The sequence below is a fragment of the Acanthochromis polyacanthus genome, chromosome 12, assembly GCF_021347895.1.
Source record: "Acanthochromis polyacanthus isolate Apoly-LR-REF ecotype Palm Island chromosome 12, KAUST_Apoly_ChrSc, whole genome shotgun sequence".
NCBI lineage: Eukaryota > Metazoa > Chordata > Actinopteri > Pomacentridae > Acanthochromis > Acanthochromis polyacanthus.
The window spans coordinates 5,128,990-5,151,449 of record NC_067124.1 but is presented as its reverse complement, the minus strand read 5'-3'; the positions used below and the strand labels follow the sequence as shown (position 1 = coordinate 5,151,449).

At 40.4% G+C, this 22,460-nt stretch overlaps 1 protein-coding gene across 2 annotated transcripts in view; it reads right to left on the bottom strand.

The window, feature by feature from the left end:
- Positions 1–22,460, bottom strand: part of taf2 (TAF2 RNA polymerase II, TATA box binding protein (TBP)-associated factor) — a 41,503-nt gene that overhangs the window by 4,709 nt on the left and 14,334 nt on the right. For both annotated transcript variants that reach the window (XM_051956412.1, XM_051956413.1), the window contains 8 exons: positions 13,285–13,425; positions 12,505–12,615; positions 12,214–12,407; positions 10,514–10,653; positions 8,172–8,241; positions 7,780–7,889; positions 1,173–1,402; positions 156–320 (listed from right to left, as the gene is read on the bottom strand). In XM_051956412.1, coding sequence (XP_051812372.1) covers positions 156–320; positions 1,173–1,402; positions 7,780–7,889; positions 8,172–8,241; positions 10,514–10,653; positions 12,214–12,407; positions 12,505–12,615; positions 13,285–13,425 — 1,161 coding nt within the window. The remainder of the gene's footprint in view (positions 1–155; positions 321–1,172; positions 1,403–7,779; positions 7,890–8,171; positions 8,242–10,513; positions 10,654–12,213; positions 12,408–12,504; positions 12,616–13,284; positions 13,426–22,460) is intronic.

The following is a 22,460-nucleotide window of genomic DNA, read 5'->3' as shown; positions in this document are numbered from 1 at the left end:
TCATTTTCAGAGATTCTCTTGATAACGGAGATGCTTCTTAAGAAAACACTGCAGATGTCAGTAAAGAGTTAATTAATTTGCTGCCTAAATTAAACTCAGAGCAGCCCATGCAAAAGAAATGGAAGTAGTTAAGAAGGAAAAACCAAATATCTTACCCTGATCTTGAAGCGCCCTCCTCTTCCATCATCATCCTGTTGCTGCAGTACCTGTCCTGGCTCTGGAGGAGACCCCAGTGGGGTCTCAGCTTTCCTCTTCATGCCCTGAGGGGGCTGACCTACCCCACACACTCCCAGTGAAATAGGATCTGGCTCTTCATCCACCTGACAGAAAAAAATTAAAAATATTATGTTGCATTTTGCCTTTATTTTTGTTATAGTACTGTAATATGAGTAATGCATTTGCAGCAAATCCAGATGGTGTATAGAAATCCATTGAATATATTTAATTTTGAGTAAAATAACAATAATGTAGTCAACATGGGTATTGGCTAGGCTAACAGAGGATTAATCAACAGTCAGAGATTTTATCATGAAAAACCAGCCACAGGGCCACAGGGCTGCTCTCTCTGGTAATTCTGAGTGATGCAATGAGAATGAGATATAGCCAAATACTGTTGGCAGCACTAACCTGTTGTGCCCATAATTACATAGATCCAATCTAAGACAACCCAGTTTTCATGGAAGTAGTTTCTATGTGTACTATGCAGTACTACTAAATCAAAGGACCACCAAGCAGCTTGCTGCTTACATCACCACTGAGATATAAAAGCCAATGAAACCTGACACATTATACTGACACATGACTCATTATTATAGTAAATTGCTGCTTCTGGAGACTGGAAGGGTCCTCCAAGGCAAACCACTGCCATATATCCTGGTCTTGCTCAATATTAAGTTCAGAAGGTTCATAAAGTTTTACAAAAAGATCTCCAGGTTTAAATCAGTCCTCTTGCCTGTAAGGACAGATACTCATCTTGGATTAGTTGAAGCTAATTACTGACTAGACTGAGATGATTTCCATTTTTTAACATGGAAAGAACAACTTTCTCTTTTTTATCTTTAAAGTGATCAAAACATCATAATATTCAGGTTCTAGTGATCAGTGGACAACATAGCTAGCTCAAACCTAAATAATTTGCTATACTGATAATTAAATGGCTCCACTGCACTTACCGTTGTGTAGCTCATGCCCACACCATGGATGCCTATACTGGCAGGGGTGTCCATGACAGTGCTGACACCCAGCTCAGGCTTGATGGTGGGGTTGAGGACAGCTTTCTTCTCCTTCAGGTTGAGCACCAGGCCCAGTTCTGGCAGTGGCAAGCACGAGGGCCGAGTTAGACCAAACAATGTGTAGTAAAGATTCACAGCATCGCAGCGAAGCCGCCAGTCATTGGAGGTCCCTGGAAAAACAAGGGGCAATGTGGAACAACAGTCTGGGGTGACGAGTAAATTGTCATTGCATGCTACATTTTGCAATCTTATCACCACACAAAACAGAAAAGTATGAAGGAAGAGCTGTTTCAGGTAAACTAAATCCAGTGCTTTACAAGCTAATCAAGACTGTCAAAACCCTGTATAAGGCAGCACGCTTAAAAGAAGGGCTTGTCATAGTATTGGACCTAGCACCTGTCAATCAGAAGCCCTCCTGATGTAGGCGTCACTTCTGACACCCAGCTGGGGCTGACATAATGGTATCTGAGCTTCTGATTAGGTCACACAGGAGGCGTACCGTAGTAAGACACCAAATGAATGCTAAGAATGTTGTGCTTTGAAATTTCCATACATACACACACTACCAGTCAAAGGTTTGGACACACCTTCTCATTCAACGCTTTTCATTTATTTTTATTATTTGATACATTTTAGATCAATACTGAAGATGACCTTTTTTGGTTAACATAATTCCATATGTATTCTTTTATAGTTTTGATGTCTTCAGCACTAAGCTACGATGTGGGCGGCTGTGGCTCAGGTGGTAGAGCGGGTCGTTCATCAATGATCAAAGGGTCGGCGGTTCAAGACACTTTACCCACCTTGCCTCCAGTGCTGCTCTCACACTGGTGTGTGAATGTTGGTGGTGGTCGGAGGGGCCTTAGGTGCAGATTGGCAGCCACGTTTCCGTTAGTCTGTCCCAGGGCAGCTGTGGCTACAAATGTAGCTTACCACCACCAGAGTGAGAAATTGTTTGAGTGTATGTAAATATTGGATCCATTGTGAAGCGCTTTGAGTGGCCCGAAAAGCACTATATAAATGTAATCCATTATTACTATAGAAAATAATTAAATAAAAACCACTAAGTTTGTGTCCAAACTTTTGACTGGTAGTGTAAATATATAATGAGCATTATTGTCATGGAAACATTGTGCTTTTAATGATTTTGTCAAAGTGTTCTTATTTGGGATGCAATGAAACACAACAGTTGGGAAAATCATTGAAAGCACAATATAGTGTTTGTAAAGTTCAGACCATAACTGCAACTTTTAAATGTGCTCTGCTTGTACCACTTCTAGTGCGATCAACACTGAAAACCTTGGAGTAAAGGCTGCCAAAAAAGGGTGCTCCATATCATCACCTTTTGCCCTTCTCTGTAACAACAGGCTTTTCATCCTGTGTTTCTGTGCAGCCATTCAGAAAATCATCATCAGCACTGCAGTGACTGTGTTCCTTCTGACACAGTCATTGCATGCATTACTTTTTTAAGGAGTTAATCCTGAGCTGCACACGCTTCAACCACACATTTTATTTGACATTCCCGCAGAGACAATACCAGCACAACTAAACACAAGATAATAAGCTCTTAGTGACACGAGAGCTAAATGTACCATGATATGAGTCATTTGAGAAGCTGAAGGAATACATGAAGCACCAAATCTTCGTAAAGCTGACAATCCAAAAGCCAGGTGCCTCACATGGGGGGTGGACTGTGGCTTTCAGAGGTGGTTGAAATAAATGAATAACAGCAGCAGAAAGTCCTCTGAGTTTGTGTTCTTACAGCACTGACCTTCAGCCAGTGAAACATCATCCTGTGTGAATGTGTGTGTTTAACACATGGGGGGCTATTGGATATGGGGGAAGGGGAATAAAACAACCACCACATTTCCATAACATCGTATTTAAGGTAACCACACTGTTCACTATGTATTTAAACTGGCAGTGCTGTCCAGCAGCCACCCACGCTAACCTGACCAACAAATAGAAGTTCACTGGAAATAATGATCAATCCATATTTTTGTCCATTCTTCAAGCTTGTAAGTCAATAAACTAAATAACATGTTGCAACAAGATCCCAGTGGTCTACAGGAATATGGAACTGTGAACATATACTGGTATTTGGCTTTTGAGGTGGTGTGTATTTGGATTGGCAGACTAAACCTTTATGGCCTGGCTAGCAGGCTGAAAGACACACAGGACCCCCTGAAAGAGAAAGAAATAATGAAACCTGAGGACACAATAGAAGGCAGAACCTTGTGTGTATATAGAGGCAATGCACCAAGACGTAGGCCTGAAACTTTTTTTATAACTGCAAAAATATAATCAGGAAGTAATTAATGAAAGAGACAAGGAGCATATTTCATCTGAGACACGCTCTCAGCCAGTAAATAGACATCACTTCCATGGGAACAATATTCCTGGTCCTGACATTATTTAATTGGTTCTTATTGGACCTAACAAGAATATGTGTTGTCTAAAAATAACACAAACAATAATACATAAGGACAGCAGATTCAACAGCAGTTCCATTAAATGATCTTGATTTTACCATGGCATCACCCAAAGGACCTAGTATAGGTTCTACTATTATTGGAAAAATGTAATAACAATGAGGAGAATGTACCAAATCTGGAGTGGATTTTTACTACAGCCCCGATTTTAAGAGAACTGAATCACAAGAGAAAAAAATTATGTGGATACAAAAAAGCAGAGAAAAGCAGTTATATTATCCCGAGGATAAAGCAACAATGTTCCTATAAAAATGCAAAATAACTAAAGTGTTCTGAGAATTTTTTGAAACGTCTGTATTACATTGGCTTCAGTATAAATACTCACAGCAGCGGGACAGACAGAAACTCTTGATTTCTAACAGCTAAAGACCATAAATAAGAAACTAGTTCAGATGGCTGTGAGCTTTCAAAGAGATTTTTTTAGGTAAAATAATCAGCCTCAAAAGACAATAATTAACAACCTTTCCATATGTATTACAGTTTGCTGTCCTTACTTTCTTAACTTTACTGCCTCTGTTGTAACTGCTCTCTGCCTTTGCAGGGCAGACTACTTTCGAGAACAAAGAATTAATTAGCAACAACAAAAGTTCATTCCATTATGAAAATATTGCTTAGTTGCAGCCATGCTATGGAACCACAACAGTAGTTATCGGGCATAATCTGTCAACTACAGGACATGCGGCTATAAATTTACAGGGAATGAGTGTGCAGCCACGTGTCTGGAGGTAAGCAAGTGGAGGATAAGCCCAGACTACTTTATGTCTAAGAAGTCAACTTAAAAAGAAGAGAGAACACAAATATGAGGAAAGAGAGTTGAAAAGCAATCAAATCTTAGATAATGCAGCAAAAAACTGGCAAAAACCAAATGCTACTTCACTTCAGCATGTGGCAGTATAGCAAAGATTTGTGGTTATTCTTTTCTTTTTTTCAGAACAGCAAAAAGCAGAGTCTGGAAACCAGCTGACAGATACACACAAGTGTTGCATTACCAATCTAAAAACAATAATTTGAGGCAGAATCAAGTCTTTCCTTGAGATTCCTTTAAAGTTAAAGCCTAAGTATTTGAAATCTATTCTAGAGGATTATAGTGAATCGTTTAATAGTGTCAGAGAGTTGATGAACAGCAGATTGGTTTAGTCTGACAGAAGTCTGTCCTTTGATGCACATGTGGAAAAGGAATGTTTTTTTAAGCCTGACTGGCCTGAAAGACAAAATGAGATTATAGATAACAGGTTATCAAATATCAATAGGAATATATAACACGTGTGTTTTGGTTCTACTTTGTGCTCTTCTCTAGTTCTCTTCTCTGAACAACACAAGGAATGGCAAACATAGCTTTAAAATAAGCAGCATGAAATAAATAAGGTACAGAAATATGATTCACACAATGTTTTAACAATGTCTGTATGCTCGAATAAACTGCTGTTTCTTTCTCTGTTACTGGAAAACAAGAATCCTGCTGGATTCTTGTTCACTTCCCTGACCAAAGCCCTTCCTGCCTAGTTACTGATTGTGGGTTTAAGGCAGTTCAAAAAGAAGCCCTGGTGGCTCCAAACTTCCATGTCAGTGACAGAGCCAACTGTGTGGCTTGAAACTTTAAAATTAACTTTAAATCAAATCCATAACACAACAAAATCTGCAAAGTGTCTTACTGCTTTCTGAAGCCACTCTGGCATTTGTCTTACATTCAGAAAGTCCCACTATGTTTTGAAATATCTCCGAAGAAGTTTGCAGCTACAGTGTTTTGAGGCCAGAGGAGTACTAATAGAACAAAAGTAGCTGCTGCCGTGCAAGTTTTGAGAGTTTCAGTGATACAGAGAATAGACATTGCTGAATTTGATAGACCATAAACAGTCAAATATCAGAATGAAATCCTTTAACCCTTTAAGCTGCAGTCAATTCCAGCCGTTTTCAGTACAAAAAAATCGCTAATATTCTATTTTTAAATAAAAAAAATTACTAAAAATACGGGGAATATTGGATGCGCATCGCGAGGTGCATTTCCTTTAAAACGACCGATTCGTGGATTTTATACCGACTTCAGGACATGTTTTGGACAAAATAGTTTACTGGCTTGTGTCGTCTGGATGTAAAAGGTTGGATTATGGCCGTTTTTTGTGGAATCTTTTTTTCTGTGTGTAATAATGAACCCGGAAATGTGAGTCGCGCTGTGTACGTTGAAGCCGTGTATAGAGAACGGATGGATGAATATTCATTTTTGTTGGACAAATGTGTTTTTCTCACCCGCTGTGGTAATCACATCTGAAAGTGGTTTATACTGGCGAATTCATGAGAATCTAAGCTTTCCATCGGCGTATAGTGTTTGTATAATCGCATTTGCAGCCGTCGGACATTCTTGAAATTCCTATGCAAATTAGTAGGTGTACCGCCGGCGGTACGCTGAAGTTTAAGGGGTTAAATATAATCAGGGTTCTGCAAGTTCTCATCTACAAGGAGGAAGCTCTTCAGCTAAAATGGATTTACTGGAACTTTGTCCCACAGGAAACCAAAGACAACATGTTATGAGAAAAAAGTAATGTTTTTTTGGTTCTGCTGCATGCCGTGTGTGTTAGCTGTGACAGCAGTTCCTGCAAGGAAAACTGAGTATTCATTAACTGAATTCCCACCAGTGTAATGTGCCCTACTTGTGGTTGGATAAGCCCATTCGTGGTTAGATTCTATGTCATGAGAGGAAAAGAAAAAGCTACTCTGATTTGTTTTTGAGGAACAAAAGCCAGAAAGCAACAGTCCAAAATCCATTCATCATCAATCAGATACAGTATATTTCCAAACCTCCTCTGCAGTCTGAGAGTGAAGCAATACCATCATTTTAGCAAATGACCAATAGCAATACTGTCACCAGTGAGAAATGGGTCATAAAAAAAATCGCCTCAGTAGTCACAGGCACATGAGGTTCTGCAAAACTGTTGAGTGACTAATATGATTGAATTTGACATGTTTGTTCAAGAAAATGACAAGATGAAAACTGTAATTAAGTGCCACATTTGTTTTTGAAGCCACAGTCACACAGCTTTGCATCAGATCCCTAATACACTGTCAGCTGAATTTAATTAAAAGAGCACGCAGGACTTAGAAAAGGTTCAGTCATATCAAGTCACAGGCTTCATAAAAACAAAAAAAACTCCTGATACACAACACAGACAGTACTACAGTGAGAACCTGTTAAAGATTTAGCATCCTCTTTTAGGTAAAGATAGACTCTAATAGCGGGTTCTGTTTTGGATAAAAGTCCTAGCTGGCAAAATACTTGGATTCATTAAGCTGCAAGACTAATAAATCTCTCAGGAAATCTTATTAACAAAGACCAGGGATGGAAAAATGCTGCTCATGTTAGCAGTTCTCGTTTCTTGCCGTGGCTTCTCCAGTTAAAATCACCAGTGTCACCAATGGCAGACTGACATCAGCTGCAGTGGACTAACTTTAAAAAATAAATAAATAAAAAATAAACTTTAGTCGGTTGGTTGATGTTGGTTAATGCGCTCTATCCAAGCTGCTGACTGAACCGTCCCACAAATTGTAAGTGAAGCGAGACATCATCTGTATCGTCAATCCACAACCACCAGTAAACATGTGATCAGCCGGTCATAGCACATATTACACATTCAATCAGCATTTACAATCCATTAAGCTTCTAATAGTGAAATAGGGTCTCCATATAGGGAAAAAAAATCAGTGTGTTCATTAATATCAATGCTGACTCACTTAGTAGCAACAACCAAAAGCAACAGTATTTCTGGCTTCTCGCTCAACAACAGTTCATCAGATTTCTAAAGTGAGCCCACAGCTCGTATTTAGCTAAGTTACTTGCAAATGATGAAACATAAACTTGACAACCGAATAATGAGAATCCACAAAGGATTCAAAAGGATTAGGGTTTTATAGCTAGATTAAAATCAATAAAATGTTATCCCACCTCTCACCTTGTTTAAGCAATCCTTTTTGCACACTTTGTCAGTTTTAAAGGCATCAACAACATACACTCTTATCATTAAATTAAGAGTGCAGGTTTGTGTGTGCGTGCGTGCGTGTCTTACCTGAGTTCATAAGTTTCCAGAGCTGGTCCACCAGAGCTTCATTACACAGAGCCGAGTCTGTTGTCTTGGTAAAGGGTGGATTCTTACACAGCACACCCAGGATCTTATGTCTGATAGGACATAAAACAAAAAAGATGAACAATTAGAATCTGGATTTGGACTCTTGTGCAGTCAGGGAACACTCGCTGGAGACCAAGCAGCAACTTCTCGGGCTGAAGCAATTTAGGCTAACCCACTAGTGACAGAAACTGCAGTTCATTGAGTTGCATGTGGACCACTCCCCATTGATCCTCATGTTAAAATGCACAACTGCACAGCAGAAATGAATATGTTCACAGCAAACATGGTACATCCTCAAGAGTTAATGTATTTATTATAAGGTGTGAGCTGACCTGACATAGTGAGTTGGATCATTCTGGACCAGGTTGAGCAGCCACTGCAGTTCTGCTGAACTCCTTTCAACTGTAGAACAAAGAGAATGAACACAACAAACCTAAATACAAGGACACATCTCTATGGAAAACTATACATGCTGAAGATAGGTCTGAATAAAACAATGCTTTAGCAAAACAGCATTTCTTTTAAAAACATTCGAATAGGGTTGTATTTATACACGTATGGGCACATTAAGGAGAGATTTGATCCATGTTGTCAAGTGGGGCCTAGTTATTTGAGATCCCAGGAGCAACCACCACCTCAACAAAAGCTTTAAGCAAACCAATGAAAAGTTAAAATGAGAAACTATATAAGTTAACCACATGATTATGCTTATGCTTGATGCAAGAATGATTTTAATAGGCTGATATATATTCTGGAAATGATGATTGCTATAGAAGAGAATGACTTAAAATGAGTTATTTGATCATGCTAAGAAGAATGATTTAAAAAGTGATTCAGTGTAACTAAATGAGTTTTGAATGGAAGTAATCTGTGCTGTTCTGAGCTGTGTGCAGGGCAAAAAGCAGAAGTCACCATGACACTGCAGAAAGGAGGACATTGAGGAAGTTCTGTGGCCAAATATGGTCTTGGCAACATGTCTCAAGCAATGTGTGTGTGTGTGTTAACAACGGAAGGTGGATGCTGTGTACTTGCTGGAAAAACATGATTTCTGTGTAACTGATGTATGTGTAATAGGAAGAAGGTTGTGTCTTAAACCTATGAATTAATTAATTGGGCGTACCTACTAGTTAGAATTGTGTGTGAAAATGTGTATGTGCTAAGCTGAAGTCGAGCTACGGTATAAAACCCAGAGACACAGACAATGAGTTCGGAGTTCTCCCCCGGAGGGGAGAGATGCTGCTCGCCGGAGCTGCAAGAGATGCTGCTCGCTGGAGCTGCCGGAGAGCATTGCCAAAGTTCTGAAGAGTTGACACCGGACTCTTTTGCCCAAGAGACGTGAAGACAACGCGGGACTTAGGCTCCAGGGATCGCTGAGAACATCGTTGGAAGCAAAGTTGTTCTAACTTTGTTCAACAAGCGAGGACCACACTCTGCCAGACGGAGAGTCCTGAGAGGTCTGCAGTTATCCAAAGAGATGAAGAGAGGCAAGCACCTACGACATCCAGAGAGGCAAAGGAGGAAGCAGCAGAGGGCTGCTCCACTCCAGGGGCTGGAGGACCCAGTGACCCACCACAGCCTGATGAGACGGGGGCTTTCCACCACCACCATCCGACTGAGAAGACAGCTGAGACGCCCGCACTTGTGTTCCAGCTGCTACTAAAGATAACTGCCAGACCAACGATTGGCTATCGGGACCTTTCCACTCCCCCTGCCTAGGAAGAACACCCTCCATCCACAAAGAAGACTTTGTACCGAGTCTACTGGTCGATCGAGTGGCTCTCCCAGATGCAGGTCAAGACTGGGCGTGACAGCTTGGCCGCGCTGTCCGCTCTCTCTCCTAAATTTACTAATTAGAGAAGATTCTTAGGTACGCTCAGCTTAGTTTAATTTAGTTAAGTTAGAAATAATCAGAAATAATTAAATTGTTTAATCATGAATTAATGCTGTGCCCCTGCTAATAATTGCTTAATAAAACGCTATATTGCATTTAAAGAGAAGTCTAATGAAATGATTATGATTCACCTATTCTGCATAGTGGTAAAAAGTTAAGCTGATTGTGTGCATTAAATCTAATGGTTCTTAAAGGTTACTTTAATCCAACTAGTTATTTAAACATTACCCCTGAGGTTAGTTATCCAAACCTCTAAAACGAACCTAGGAATATCAACAAGTGCCACAGTTTTAAGAGGAAAGCTGTCGTTAACAAACGTGGTCAATAAATCAATTCTACTACTTAGGAGGGCTGCTTAGTGAGAGAGTATTTATTGGAGTAAGAGGGGTAAGACGTTTGGAAGAAGACAGTTAGGACCTAGGCGAGTATTCCTCGACACCAGCTTAATTATTCTGCTGAAACCTGTTAGGTGGAATACTAATAGGCAGATAGAATCTAACCCTTTAAACGGAGAGCTGGTCCTGATTTAACCTGAGGCAAGGGTTAAAGAAGGCTATACTGACCGACAATGTCAGCAAAGACACATCTCAATCTACCTAAAAAAATAAAGAAATAGTAAATAGGAAAACGTCCACTGAGTTCATCATACAATGACAAGTGGCTTGCCATAGTGTCTAAAATAAGTGCTGACTGAGATCCAGTAATGCTGGTCTCAAGTATCTGCGGGGTGGATTAACAACCTCTATGAGAATGCTAATGATGACAATAATAAGAATGCCTTACCTGTTGTGTAGTCCACCAGAGCTTCCAGTGCTGCAATGCGAACATCTACAAAGTGTCCGTACTCAGCGTAGGACTTAAAGAGTGACGGGTCACTGGGAATATGGCCATTCTTTTGAAGCTGACGAATTGCTCTCAAACAGCTGCGGAAAGGGAGGGTGGAAACAACATTTATTAGCTGTGTGAGATGAATTCAGAAAAATCACCAACAGAAAGGTTGGAAATGATTTTCTATTCAAAAAATGGCCGGAATTAGCATTTTAAATAGATCAATGCAAAAAATAAAAAATACAATCGTCTTTTCTTTCATTTGTTTGCTGCTCTCTAGATTTTCAAATATTTAGCAGGGGTTCACATGAGTCTATGCTACTCTGCATTGTACCTGTTACACACTCACTGATCGCTTTATTAGGTACGCTTGTTCAATTGCTTGTTCACACAAAAAGGATTAAATGACTTTGAACACGGCATAGTTGTTGGTGACAGACAGGCTGGTCTGAGTGTTTCACAAACTGCTGATCTACTGGGATTTTCATGCACGACCATCTCTAGGGTTTACAGAGAATGGTCTGAAAAACAGAAAATATCCAGTCAGTGGCAGTTATGTGGACCAAAGTGTCTTGTTGATGTGAGAGGTCATAGGAGAATGGGCAGACTGGTTCAAGATGATAGAACAGCAACAGTAGTTCAAATAACCTCCTATTACAACCAAGGAATGCAGAATATCATCTCTGAACATACAACATGTCCAGCGTTGAAGATGTTCCATAACAGCAGAAGACCACACTGGGTGCCACTCCTGTCAGCTAAGAACAGGAAACTGATGCTACAATTCACACAGGGTCACCAAAAATGGATAATAGAAGATTGGTACAACATTGCCTGGTCTGATGAGTCTCCATTTCAGCTGCAACATTCAGATGGTCAGAATTTGGTGTAAACAAAATGAAAGCATGGATCCATCCTGTCTTGTATCAACGGTTCAGGCTGCTTGTTGTGTAACGGTGTGGTGGAAATTTTCTTGACACATTTTGGTCCCCTTAGTACCAACGGAGCATCACGTAAACACCACAGCCTACCTGAGTGTTGTTGCTAACCATGTCCATCCCTTTATGACCACACTGTACTCACCTTTTGATGCTACTTCCAGCAGGAAGATAGATCATGTCAAGGAGTTCACTGTACTCCAACAGCCTCTACAGTCACCAGATCTCAATCCAACAGAACTTTTGGGATGTGGTGGAACGGGAGATTCACATCATGGATGTGCAGATGACACATCTGCAGCAACTGTGTGATGCTATCATGCTAATACGCACCTAAATCTCTGAGGAATGTTTCCAACACCTTGTTGAAAGTATACTACAGAGAATGAAAGCAGTTTTGAAGTCAAAGAAGTTCCAACCTTTAACTGGCAAGGTGTATCTAATGGAGTGACCAGTGACTGTATTTAGCTTCCAATACTGAACATTTTATGCAAACAGAAGTCTTACACACCTACTTATGCTTTCTCGGATGTGTATTTTGCACGAGATACTGATCCAAATATTGCATTCTATACACTCAATTTGTTAAATGGTTACTGTGTCAGAATTCATCGCAAAAACACATTAGAAAAATTTCTGGAAAGAATTAATGACTGGTTGCGGTTGGAGCTGTGACATCCACTTTAGATACACAGGCCAACGCATTCCACTCCGTACCTGACAGTGATGGTGTTTCTAAAGCTCGGCAACAATTTCTCCATATTTAGGCATCTTGTGATCTCCTCCAAAATGAGACGGACATCAGCATTTAAATTATCCACTGTCCGGACCTCATTGTTGATGCTGAAGGCTGGAGTCAAGGAGTTAGTCAGTGCTTCAATCAGATCCGCACGGTAGTAGTTATCTGAAAACTAGAAATAGACAAGTGGAGGGAGGGGAGAGATTTTACTTATTGTACTAGACTGTGACTATGTTACATATCAAGTTTAACCCGGTGAATGTCTTTACTTTGTTTTTCCTGTTGTCGTTGTACTTGATGAGGTCCAGGATAAAGTTGAGGACATCTTTAGGACAGAGGTTTTGCACATCTCTGAGCAACGCCATGGCAACTGGCATGGTCTGACATGAGCGACAAAGACAAAACAGCCATCATAAGCTATGGCTACAAATTAGACAGAAAACAGAATTTGTCAGCTGATTCTCTGTTATATTATAATGATGTTATGCCTAAATGCACTTCATGATTTCAAACTACTGCATAACTATGACTGTGAACTCATATAACCCAATGCACACAGTATTTCCCTGATTTCACTTTGACCATGTAAATATAACAAGTTGATCTGTAAGCAGGTTCAAAGTGGCTGCTCAGAAACTGATAATACCAAAGTAACTTGTTTATGTGCCTGCTTATTATCTAAATTGTTTCAACCTATTGTCAGTCACTCGTTCAGACCCTGCTCTGTTCAAGCGATTCCTTGTGCAAGTAAAACCTTGCTTTGACTTGAAGACGACTCTGAGTATTAATTTGGAGAAGTCAGGACTCCATTTTCCTGACATGCTCCCAATGTATCTGAGTGTACTATGTGGACTTGTAAGTAGAACCTAAACGATGACGGGATTTTGAAGAAGATTTTTGGAACATGGCTAATGTTGCCTTATTTAGATAGTTTCAGTAACAAGCATATTCACATATAGTCATGGCACAGTCATATAAATGTATGCATGGCCCGCTAAAAGTCAGTGTAGGAAAGGAAGGAACACGTTGGTTTGCTCTTTTTGATGTACCTTTTGCAGGAAGTAGCTCTGGAAGTTGATGAAGTTATTGGTCTTGACGATGTTGGGGCAGCTTTTACAGCAGAACATTCTGGTGAACAGCGACTTCATAGCTGGTGGACCTTGCCATGTGCTCATCATGGAGTTGGCTATCTGCAAGGATAATGCGATCACAGAAAAACACAATTACACAGTCAGTCAGTTACTTTATTTCAGATCTGTTCAAGTTGTACCATTGTAGAGGACTATATCTGTTAGCTGTTCTCCATCTTCTGTCATCGCAGTCAATAATAACAGTGGAGAACATGAAACAGTCAACATTATTGCAAACCATAAGGAATGAAAAATGTAAGCAGAAGCATATGCTGCATTCATGAGTTATAGTAGGTATTTAAGGAACACTGCATGGCTAACAAATGACAAGTAAAGAATGCTGTAATTTTTATAACAATGCCCTTTCTGTCCATTATACTTTGTGGTGAGAACGGTGCTACAAAGTAAACAGCAAATGTACCCAAGAGCAGTACATGAGTTTCTATAGGTATGAAGATCAGTGGCTCCAGTGGTCTTTGAGCTCCAACAGGATATTGGGGAATTTATGTTAATGTGGTAATATGGGGCTAAGGGTCACTGACACAGGATGTTGTCATTTGGTTAGATAAATAAAGGGGGGCATGCACACCGGAATGTTTTTGTATGTGTGTATGCTCGTCCCTGAATTTTTCCAGTCAGTATTTTGAACATATGCATGTATTTGTCGGTTTCTGTGTGTGTCCAAGCCAAATCCTTCTTTCTTCCCACATTTTCTACTAATAACATGCAACTAAAATCCATACCAACCAATCTTAATGCAGCCAAGTCCATCAGAGGATTAAAGTGTACGATACTTCACTCTTTGTGGTCAGTCTGAGTGTGGAAGTCTGTGAGTGCATGTGTTTATGTGCACGTCACAGTGAGTGTTTGAGCTTGCATGTCAATCTGTCTTTGTGTGTGCGTGTGTAGTGTATACCAAAGGTGATTACGATGGAGTCTGTTGGGGGTTTTGTGGCCATACGCTGCAACTTAATGGAAGTGTAGTGCTGCCATTTCAACTTCCACTCAGTTTATCATGTTGTGAAAATATTGTTTCAGGTGGGACCTGAAAGATGGAAATCCAGTGGGGTGAAAGTTGGAAGAGACCAGATCCAGAGAATAGAGAATTTCCTGTAGCCACAGAATGGGATTATTCAGTCAACTGAGTTTATATGCAGCAAGGGTTAAACTGGTGGACGGCTGTGCTTGCAGGGAATTTATATGTTGTTCTCCAACTGTACCTTCTTTGACAGCATTGTTTAAACCAGACATTTGGTCAAAATTCTCACTTTTATTAACATACTAAATGAACAGAGGTAACACTGTGCAAGAATTCTGGTCTTCTTTCATCTGTTAATCTATTTAGCAGAAAGCAGTCTCTGTGTTCTGCTTTCAATCATTATAATTTAAAATTAATTCATTCCTGAATCATTTAAAACATCAATGGTAAAACTGAACTCTGCATTGTCTTTCCATAGAAGCATATTAAGCATATTATTGTGACCTCTGAAACATTCATTGAGTTGAGATAAACATACACAGCAAAACCAGATCTTTTGAATCTTAGACTACATGCTTAGAATGGCAATGGTTGAGGAACTTGTAGTGTTAATCCGTTAAACAGTTTTAGTGGAAATAAGGTTAATTTAAAGTGAAAAGTATCATGTAACCAGTACTTGGCTTCAGGTTCAGAGTCAGTACACTCATTTTCATTACAAGAGGAGCTGAGAGAAGTTTACTTTCCAAGACCAAAACAGCAGACCAAGTTGAAATGTTGGATATTTACATTGAAGGACTGCAGGAGAAGGTGTTTGGTATGATCACTTAACAGACCAAGAGGACGGTGGACAGATGAGGAAAAATGCATTTACCTTTTGATAGTCAGCTCAAAACCTTGACACTACTCTCAGGGATGTGATTTGAGGAAAGTGAAATTATCTGAAAAATTCAGCCGGGGGTCTGGGGGTCAGCGGGTCCAGGGCAGCGCCCGGTGGGGGGACAAGGGGGGCGAACCCCCCAAAGCGCCTGGGTTTTAGTGTTATTTAAGTGTCAAAAGTGGACTAAAATAGCAAGTAAACATAAAAGAAACAAGTCATTATATTCATCATATACACATGTATTCAAGTCAATATGTAATATGATAAACTAACAAGGAGCAGAAGATACCATTCATCATGACTCAAAAAAAAAGATTTAAGAACTTACTGAGTACATTGTTGGCTCTAGCCATATATACATATATAAACAAAATACTGACTAATGAACACATTTCTATACAAAACAATATTTATATATATCTATATTATCATTTTCTGATATATCTTTTTTAATATATATGTATGAATTATATTGATAGTCTATATATGATTTATATAATAATTTTCTCTGATATATTGATTCTATTAATACTCCATCTATCATTTATATATATTCATTTTCTCTGATATATAACTTCTATTTATTGTTTTATATAGAAATATGTGTTCATTAGTCAGTATTTTGTTTATATATTTATATATGGCGTAATCATATACTGTCTCTTCAAATTATTAAAATAATTGACTTTACTGCCATTATCTGCTTCTCTAACATATATTAGTGTGTGTGTGTTTACAGTGTTTGCAAAATACCTGTCTACAGTCGAGCTTAATACCAGAATATTCTATTACTGTTAATCCCGATATGAATATTAAAATACGCCGAACCATTTGTACTGTATCATAGCTACATGTATGACATTTGCAGCAAAAAATAAAAACGCGTGAAAATCAGTTTAATATTCAGAGTTAAGATGGATTAAATGCGCTGTCAAACAGCGCTGAGTGGAGCGGGTGACCGGACCAAGAGGGCGGCCGTATTTCTCGCTGCGCAGCAGTCCGAGCGGCGTCTACTCTTTATTATGTCTATGGTTGCAAGTACACACTACTGATCCCGTATGTTTGGTCCTGTTGTCGCGTCTCTTCCCTCCGCCTGGTGAAAAAATTGCTGGGCATTTGGTGGTTAGAGCGCTTTTCGTACAATTTCCTGGCATGATTTTTCGTTTTCATGTGGTCTATCAGCGCTTGGCATCCTCTGTCGCTGTATTTTGTCTCATAGTCGCACACCATGCACCTCGCTTTCCCAGCTACATCTAACTTTCGATAATGCTCTCTAATCGTTGTTTCCAACTCGTGCTTTTGCCAGCGCACTGTTGACAACTAACCCTATACCCCTTACACCCTATATTTTTTTTTCTCATCGAATTTGGGCGATTCACGTTGGGTCTCAAAATTGATACACCACATAACATGCCTGATACGGTCTCGGAATATCTAAAAGTCGTACCTTGGGGGAAACGAAATCGGATTTTTTGGGGTGAAAAAAATCGGAATTTTTTTTTTGAAACGTAAAAAAGCGGAATTCCGCGAATTCGCGGAAAATTCACATCCCGGGACAAGGTACGTTTTATCAGTTTGTTTCCTGGCTATAAAAGACACAAGCAGAAACAAAAAATCAAGCCGTTTTTTCATTTCCTGGCTATAAAAGACACGAGCAGAAACAAAAAATCAAGCCGTTTTTTCATTTCCTGGCTTTAAAAGACACGAGCAGAAACAAAAATCAAGCCGTTTCTTCGTTTTTTCAAAAGCAAAAAAAAAAAAAAACAGGAAACGGTTCGTTTTTTCGTTTTCACCCCCAAAATGAAAATACGACTCTATATTTCGTTTCATTGGTGGGCGAGGCTTCGGAGCCCGCTGGTGCGGTGCCCTTCACAATAAAGCTCCCGAAATAATAACTCTAATTTAGCATTTCCCAATGTGTTTTGCTCGCGCAACGTTGCTCGGGGTGCTGCGCAGCGAGAAATACGGCCGCCGTCTTGGTCCGGTCAGCCGCTCCACTCAGCGCTGTTTGACAGCGCATTTAATCCATCTTAACTCTGAATATTAAACTGATTTTCACGCGTTTTTTATTTTTATTTTTTGCTACAAACGTCATACATGTAGCTATGATCAGTGGTGTAGTCTACGTGATACGCAGGTATACACCCCACCACTAGAAAACTTTCCAAATTTCTGTATACCCACTTAAAAATGCGCAAAGATACGTATACCCAGGGGTGTAAACACGCAGGTATACGCCTTATACCCACTAGAAAAGGTCTCGAATTTCCATATAACCACTTAAAAATGCGCAAACACATGTATTAGTATGTTTTTTTTGACATAACGTTCACTTTTCTCTGTGTCAGGAAGCGGTGAAGCTGTATGGGACGGGGGAAGGTGTCTGGCTGAGAACAGGGCTCACTAAAGGCCGACCGTGGTCCGGATCCGGACCCAGACGCCGTCTATACGGGTGTAAATTTGACAGGTCGCTTCTATTTAACCGGTGCAGCTTTCCAGTGTTTATCTTTGACGCTGTTCAGCCAATGACGTCGCTGAATCGCATCGCAGCTCTGCCTTCAAAAAGCAGCTGAGAGATGAGGGACAGAGAGGACAGTAATGATGGGAGTTCGGCTCTTTTTTAGAGAGCTTTTGGCACTGCTCAAAGAATAGCCGGTTCTTTCGGCTCCCAAACGGCTCCTAATTTATTATTCTTTGTAGCCTCATGTTTTTGCCTAACCAGGCAAATATGAATCATTTGTGTTTTGACAAACACTTTCTCATTCAGTGTTTTTATGAGAAGCCTTATAATTGACTCATTTTGTACATTTGCTCTGTTACAAAAACAGGTATTCTTACTTTTGTTTAATATTTCAACCAAACTTTTTTGCGCAAAAAATAAATGAACAAAACTCTGCACATTAACCCACAGAACCAGAACAGAACCAGAACCAGACTCAGTATTCAAACAGTATAAATGTCCTCAGAGCAGGCTGACATTTAGAAAAATCAGATGGCTGAGCTTGGATGGGCTGATACATTTCTTCTTTCAGTGAATATCTGCCGTGCTTTTGAGAAGATTCTCTCAGATGGAAGAAGTTGTCTCTCCTCCATCACCTTCACCAGGTGGGGCAGACTGAGGCCTTGTCCTGCTCCAGCTCAGAGGGTCGTCTGCTGGTTGGATGAGGGGTTCCTCTAGATATCATCCTCCATTACCACATCAGCTGTAGGATTTCTCCTGAATCATCTCCTGTAGCTCTTCCATCAAAGAGCCTCCACACAGCAGAAGTTTGAGGTTCCTCCTCCACTTGGTCCTCTAATGGTGGAGGTGTCAGGCTGCTGCTCTTATTCTCTGAAGTGTCTCATCAACAGTTCTGTTGTCACTGAAGGCAAGCTTCTTTAATCTAGGATCCAGTAACATGTTTTCTGCTAGGACAGTGTTAAACTCCATACTCCATTAAATACGTTAGGAGTCGGCTCTTCAGATTCACTACAAAGCATCGGCTCTGAGAGTCGTATCTTTTGTGCCTTATACATCTCTAGAGGACAGACTGTGGTCACATGCTGACCATGTTTGGCTCAGCAAACAGCTGTAAGGCAGCTTTCTCAACTATGAACATAATCAAAATATGTTTTGAGAATGGCTCAAACAAGCAGCAGCTCAGTTCTCCCATTAAGCCGCAGAGATATTAGGGGAGTGATATGAGACAGACAAAAATGTAAAAGTGTTCAAATGTTTACATTTATGAAATAGGTATTGTTAAAGATGTATAGAAGTTGATTCAGGTTGTTCAGTCATGCTTTTTTAAGTTCTGCACTTTATTTTAAGATATACAGTTATATATAAGTTATTTATTTATTTATTTATTAATAAATGTCAAAATGTTTTTGAACCGTACTGAATTTGTTTGACGGTCAGTTTTTGATTACAGGCAGACTCTAATAAAACTACCAGGTTACATCAGCATATATCACAGTAACTCAAGTTAGACATTATGATGTTCTGGACCTTTGTTGACTGGACCTCTCTGAATTTTAGCTGAATACCCCTGGCTTAGAAGAAGAGGGACATGAGTCTAGAACAGGGGTGTCAAACTCAGTTCCTGGAGGGCCACTATCCTGCATGTTTTAGATGTTTCCCTCTTCCAACACACCTGATTCAAATGATCAGCTTATCATCAAGCTCAGCAGAAGCCTGATAATGAGCCTGATCATTTCAATCAGGTGTGTTGGAAGAGGGAAACATCTAAAACATGCAGGATAGTGGCCCTCCAGGAACGGATCTTGACACCCCTGGTCTAGAACTTCTAATGACCCAACATCAGTCAGTGGAGAAAAAATAAGAAAAAGAAAGCAAAGCTAAATGAAACTATTTCAGTGTTTTAATAAGCCTGTTGCTTGTCCTGTGAATACTGCCACTTTAGGGAACACTACAGCTGGAGCTAAGGTTAAAGTTTAGGAAAGGGAGCCTGATGAAGAGGAAACATCAGGTCTACCTGATGAAGAGGAAACATCAGGTCTACCTGATGAAGAGGAAACATCAGGTCTACCTGATGAAGAGGAAACATCAGGTCTACCTGATGAAGAGGAAACATCAGGTCTACCTGATGGAGAGGAAACATCAGCTCTACCTGATGGAGAGGAAACATCAGCTCTACCTGATGGAGAGGAAACATCAGCTCTACCTGATGAAGAGGAAACATCAGCTCTACCTGATGAAGAGGAAACATCAGTTCTACCTGATGAAGAGGAAACATCAGGTCTACCTGATGAAGAGGAAACATCAGGTCTACCTGATGGAGAGGAAACATCAGCTCTACCTGATGGAGAGGAAACATCAGCTCTACCTGATGAAGAGGAAACATCAGCTCTACCTGATGAAGAGGAAACATCAGTTCTACCTGATGAAGAGGAAACATCAGCTCTACCTGATGGAGAGGAAACATCAGGTCTACCTGATGGAGAGGAAACATCAGCTCTACCTGATGGAGAGGAAACATCAGCTCTACCTGATGAAGAGGAAACATCAGCTCTACCTGATGAAGAGGAAACATCAGGTCTACCTGATGAAGAGGAAACATCAGGTCTACCTGATGAAGAGGAAACATCAGGTCTACCTGATGGCAGGAGGAGGAGCTGCTGACGCTATAATGTCTATAAGTATCTAATTGGTAGTTTGAAATAAAGGAGCTGCTGCTGCTGCTGTGTGTGTGTGTGTGTGTGTGTGTGTGTGTGTGTGTGTGTGTGTGTGTGTGTGTGTGTGTGTGTGTGTGTGTGTGTGTGTGTGTGTGTGTGTGTGTGTGTGTACATGTGAGTGCACGCGCACATATATGAGAACCTGACTTGGCTTTGGTTTATGAGGTTGGAGTATACCCAGTAGAAAAAACTAGACTACACCACTGGTTATGACTGTCATTGCTGTGTACACGACTTGCTGTGATTTAGAGTTAGGGGAAGTGCAGTGGGGGCAGGCAATACAATGAAAGTCAGTCTGTCTATGAATGCCAGCGCAAGAGCTTTATTGTGATGGGCAGGAGCTTTATTGTGCACTGGCAGGCTCCGAAGCCCCGCCCACCAATGGAACGGAATATTGAGTCCTATTTTCATTTTGGGGGTGAAAACGAAAAAAGGACCCGTTTCCTGTTTTTTTTGTTTTTTTGTTCAAAACGAAAAAAGAAAAAACGAACCGTTTCCTGTTTTTTTGTTTTTTGCTCAAAACGAAAAAACGGCTTGATTTTTGTTTCTGCTTGTGTCTTTTATAGCCAGGAAACAAACTGATAAAACGTACCTTGTCCAGAAAGGCTTGCCAACCGCCATATTCCAGGCAGGTAGCTTAGTTGAAGAATCCCGTATCCAATAACAGTTTTGGCTCACATATCATGGAAAGACAGTGTGTGACACTTGTCCCTGGCATTAAAACTGTTAACAAGCCAAGCTAACGCAGGGATTAAAGCAAATATTTTTCATCTGACTGAAAATTTTCTTCTGGTCAAAATAATTGGCCACTATTAAAAATGATGCAATACAATACTACTATAGCGTACAAGTTTATATAGTCAAATTTGGCAATACTGTAAAACACACTGAATGGGAGAGTGTACAGGTGTAGAAGATTAGTAACATGGATAGATAAAATGTCATGAGTGGTAGTGGGGGGTCTAAGGGTCCTGCCCCAGAAAATGTATAAAGCTTCAGGTAAATTTTGGCGCTCTCTGGTTAATTTTAAAGGGTATGAACACCTTTGAAGCAAGTGAAAATAATAACTAGAAGAACCCCTTACTGCAAAAAAAATGAGTGAAAAACGTCCTCAAGCCTCTGTCCACAAACCCCACCCGCCAATATCATGTTCTCTTTTGATTGGAAGGAATTATGTCAACTGTACGCAGTACAAACAGAAATTATATTCCGTTACAGATACTCTCTAAGGATATTTAAAATACAGTGGCTTTGCAAATACCAAGGGTATTACTCATTAATTCAATGTTATCTTCGTACTGTACCACACAGATAGAAATAAGACGCTAAATGGGTCAAAAAAAGCACTTATGCAGTCGGGCGTGTAACCGCATAAGGCCGCGGCGCGCACAGCCGCATGCATGGGAAGGGTACACACACACACACACTAGTCATATACCGGAGAAAAGCTATTAACCCAAACATGAAGATACATGTAGATCAGTTCTGTCTTCTTAGCTTTTCGCTGTGGTTCTTTCATAATGAAAGCTACTTGTTAGCACTAAACTACAGTTAGCGTCTGGAGGCTGAACTTCGGTAAAGCTTGACTTGTCCATGTGTTTCTGAGGCACATAATGAGCAGCGTTTCCTTCCAAAGATAAACAGTCATCAATCTCTCCTCCCGACATAAAAATAAAGAAGTCATCTTATTATCATCACTGTTAAACCTATTAGCCCCCTGTGCCTGTGTTAAACACCTGCAGACCGGAGCGCTGCAGATTCAGGACAGCAGACCCAGGACAGGATCGCGGTGCCGACTGAACTCCGCGAAACACGGGGAAGTTACTTCAATATGACTCCCCCCCCCCTCCCCCTCAATTTTTCCATTTGACAGAAATCCGTCGTGGTGACGGAGAACTTTAATCTGAGCTAAGCCCAGATGATTTGTTGAATGAACCATTAAATTCCATCATCCATCCATCCATTCTCTATACACCGCTTTATCCTCACTAGGGTCGCGGGGGTGCTGGAGTCTATCCCAGCTGACTCGGGCGAAGGCAGGGGACACCCTGGACAGGTCGCCAG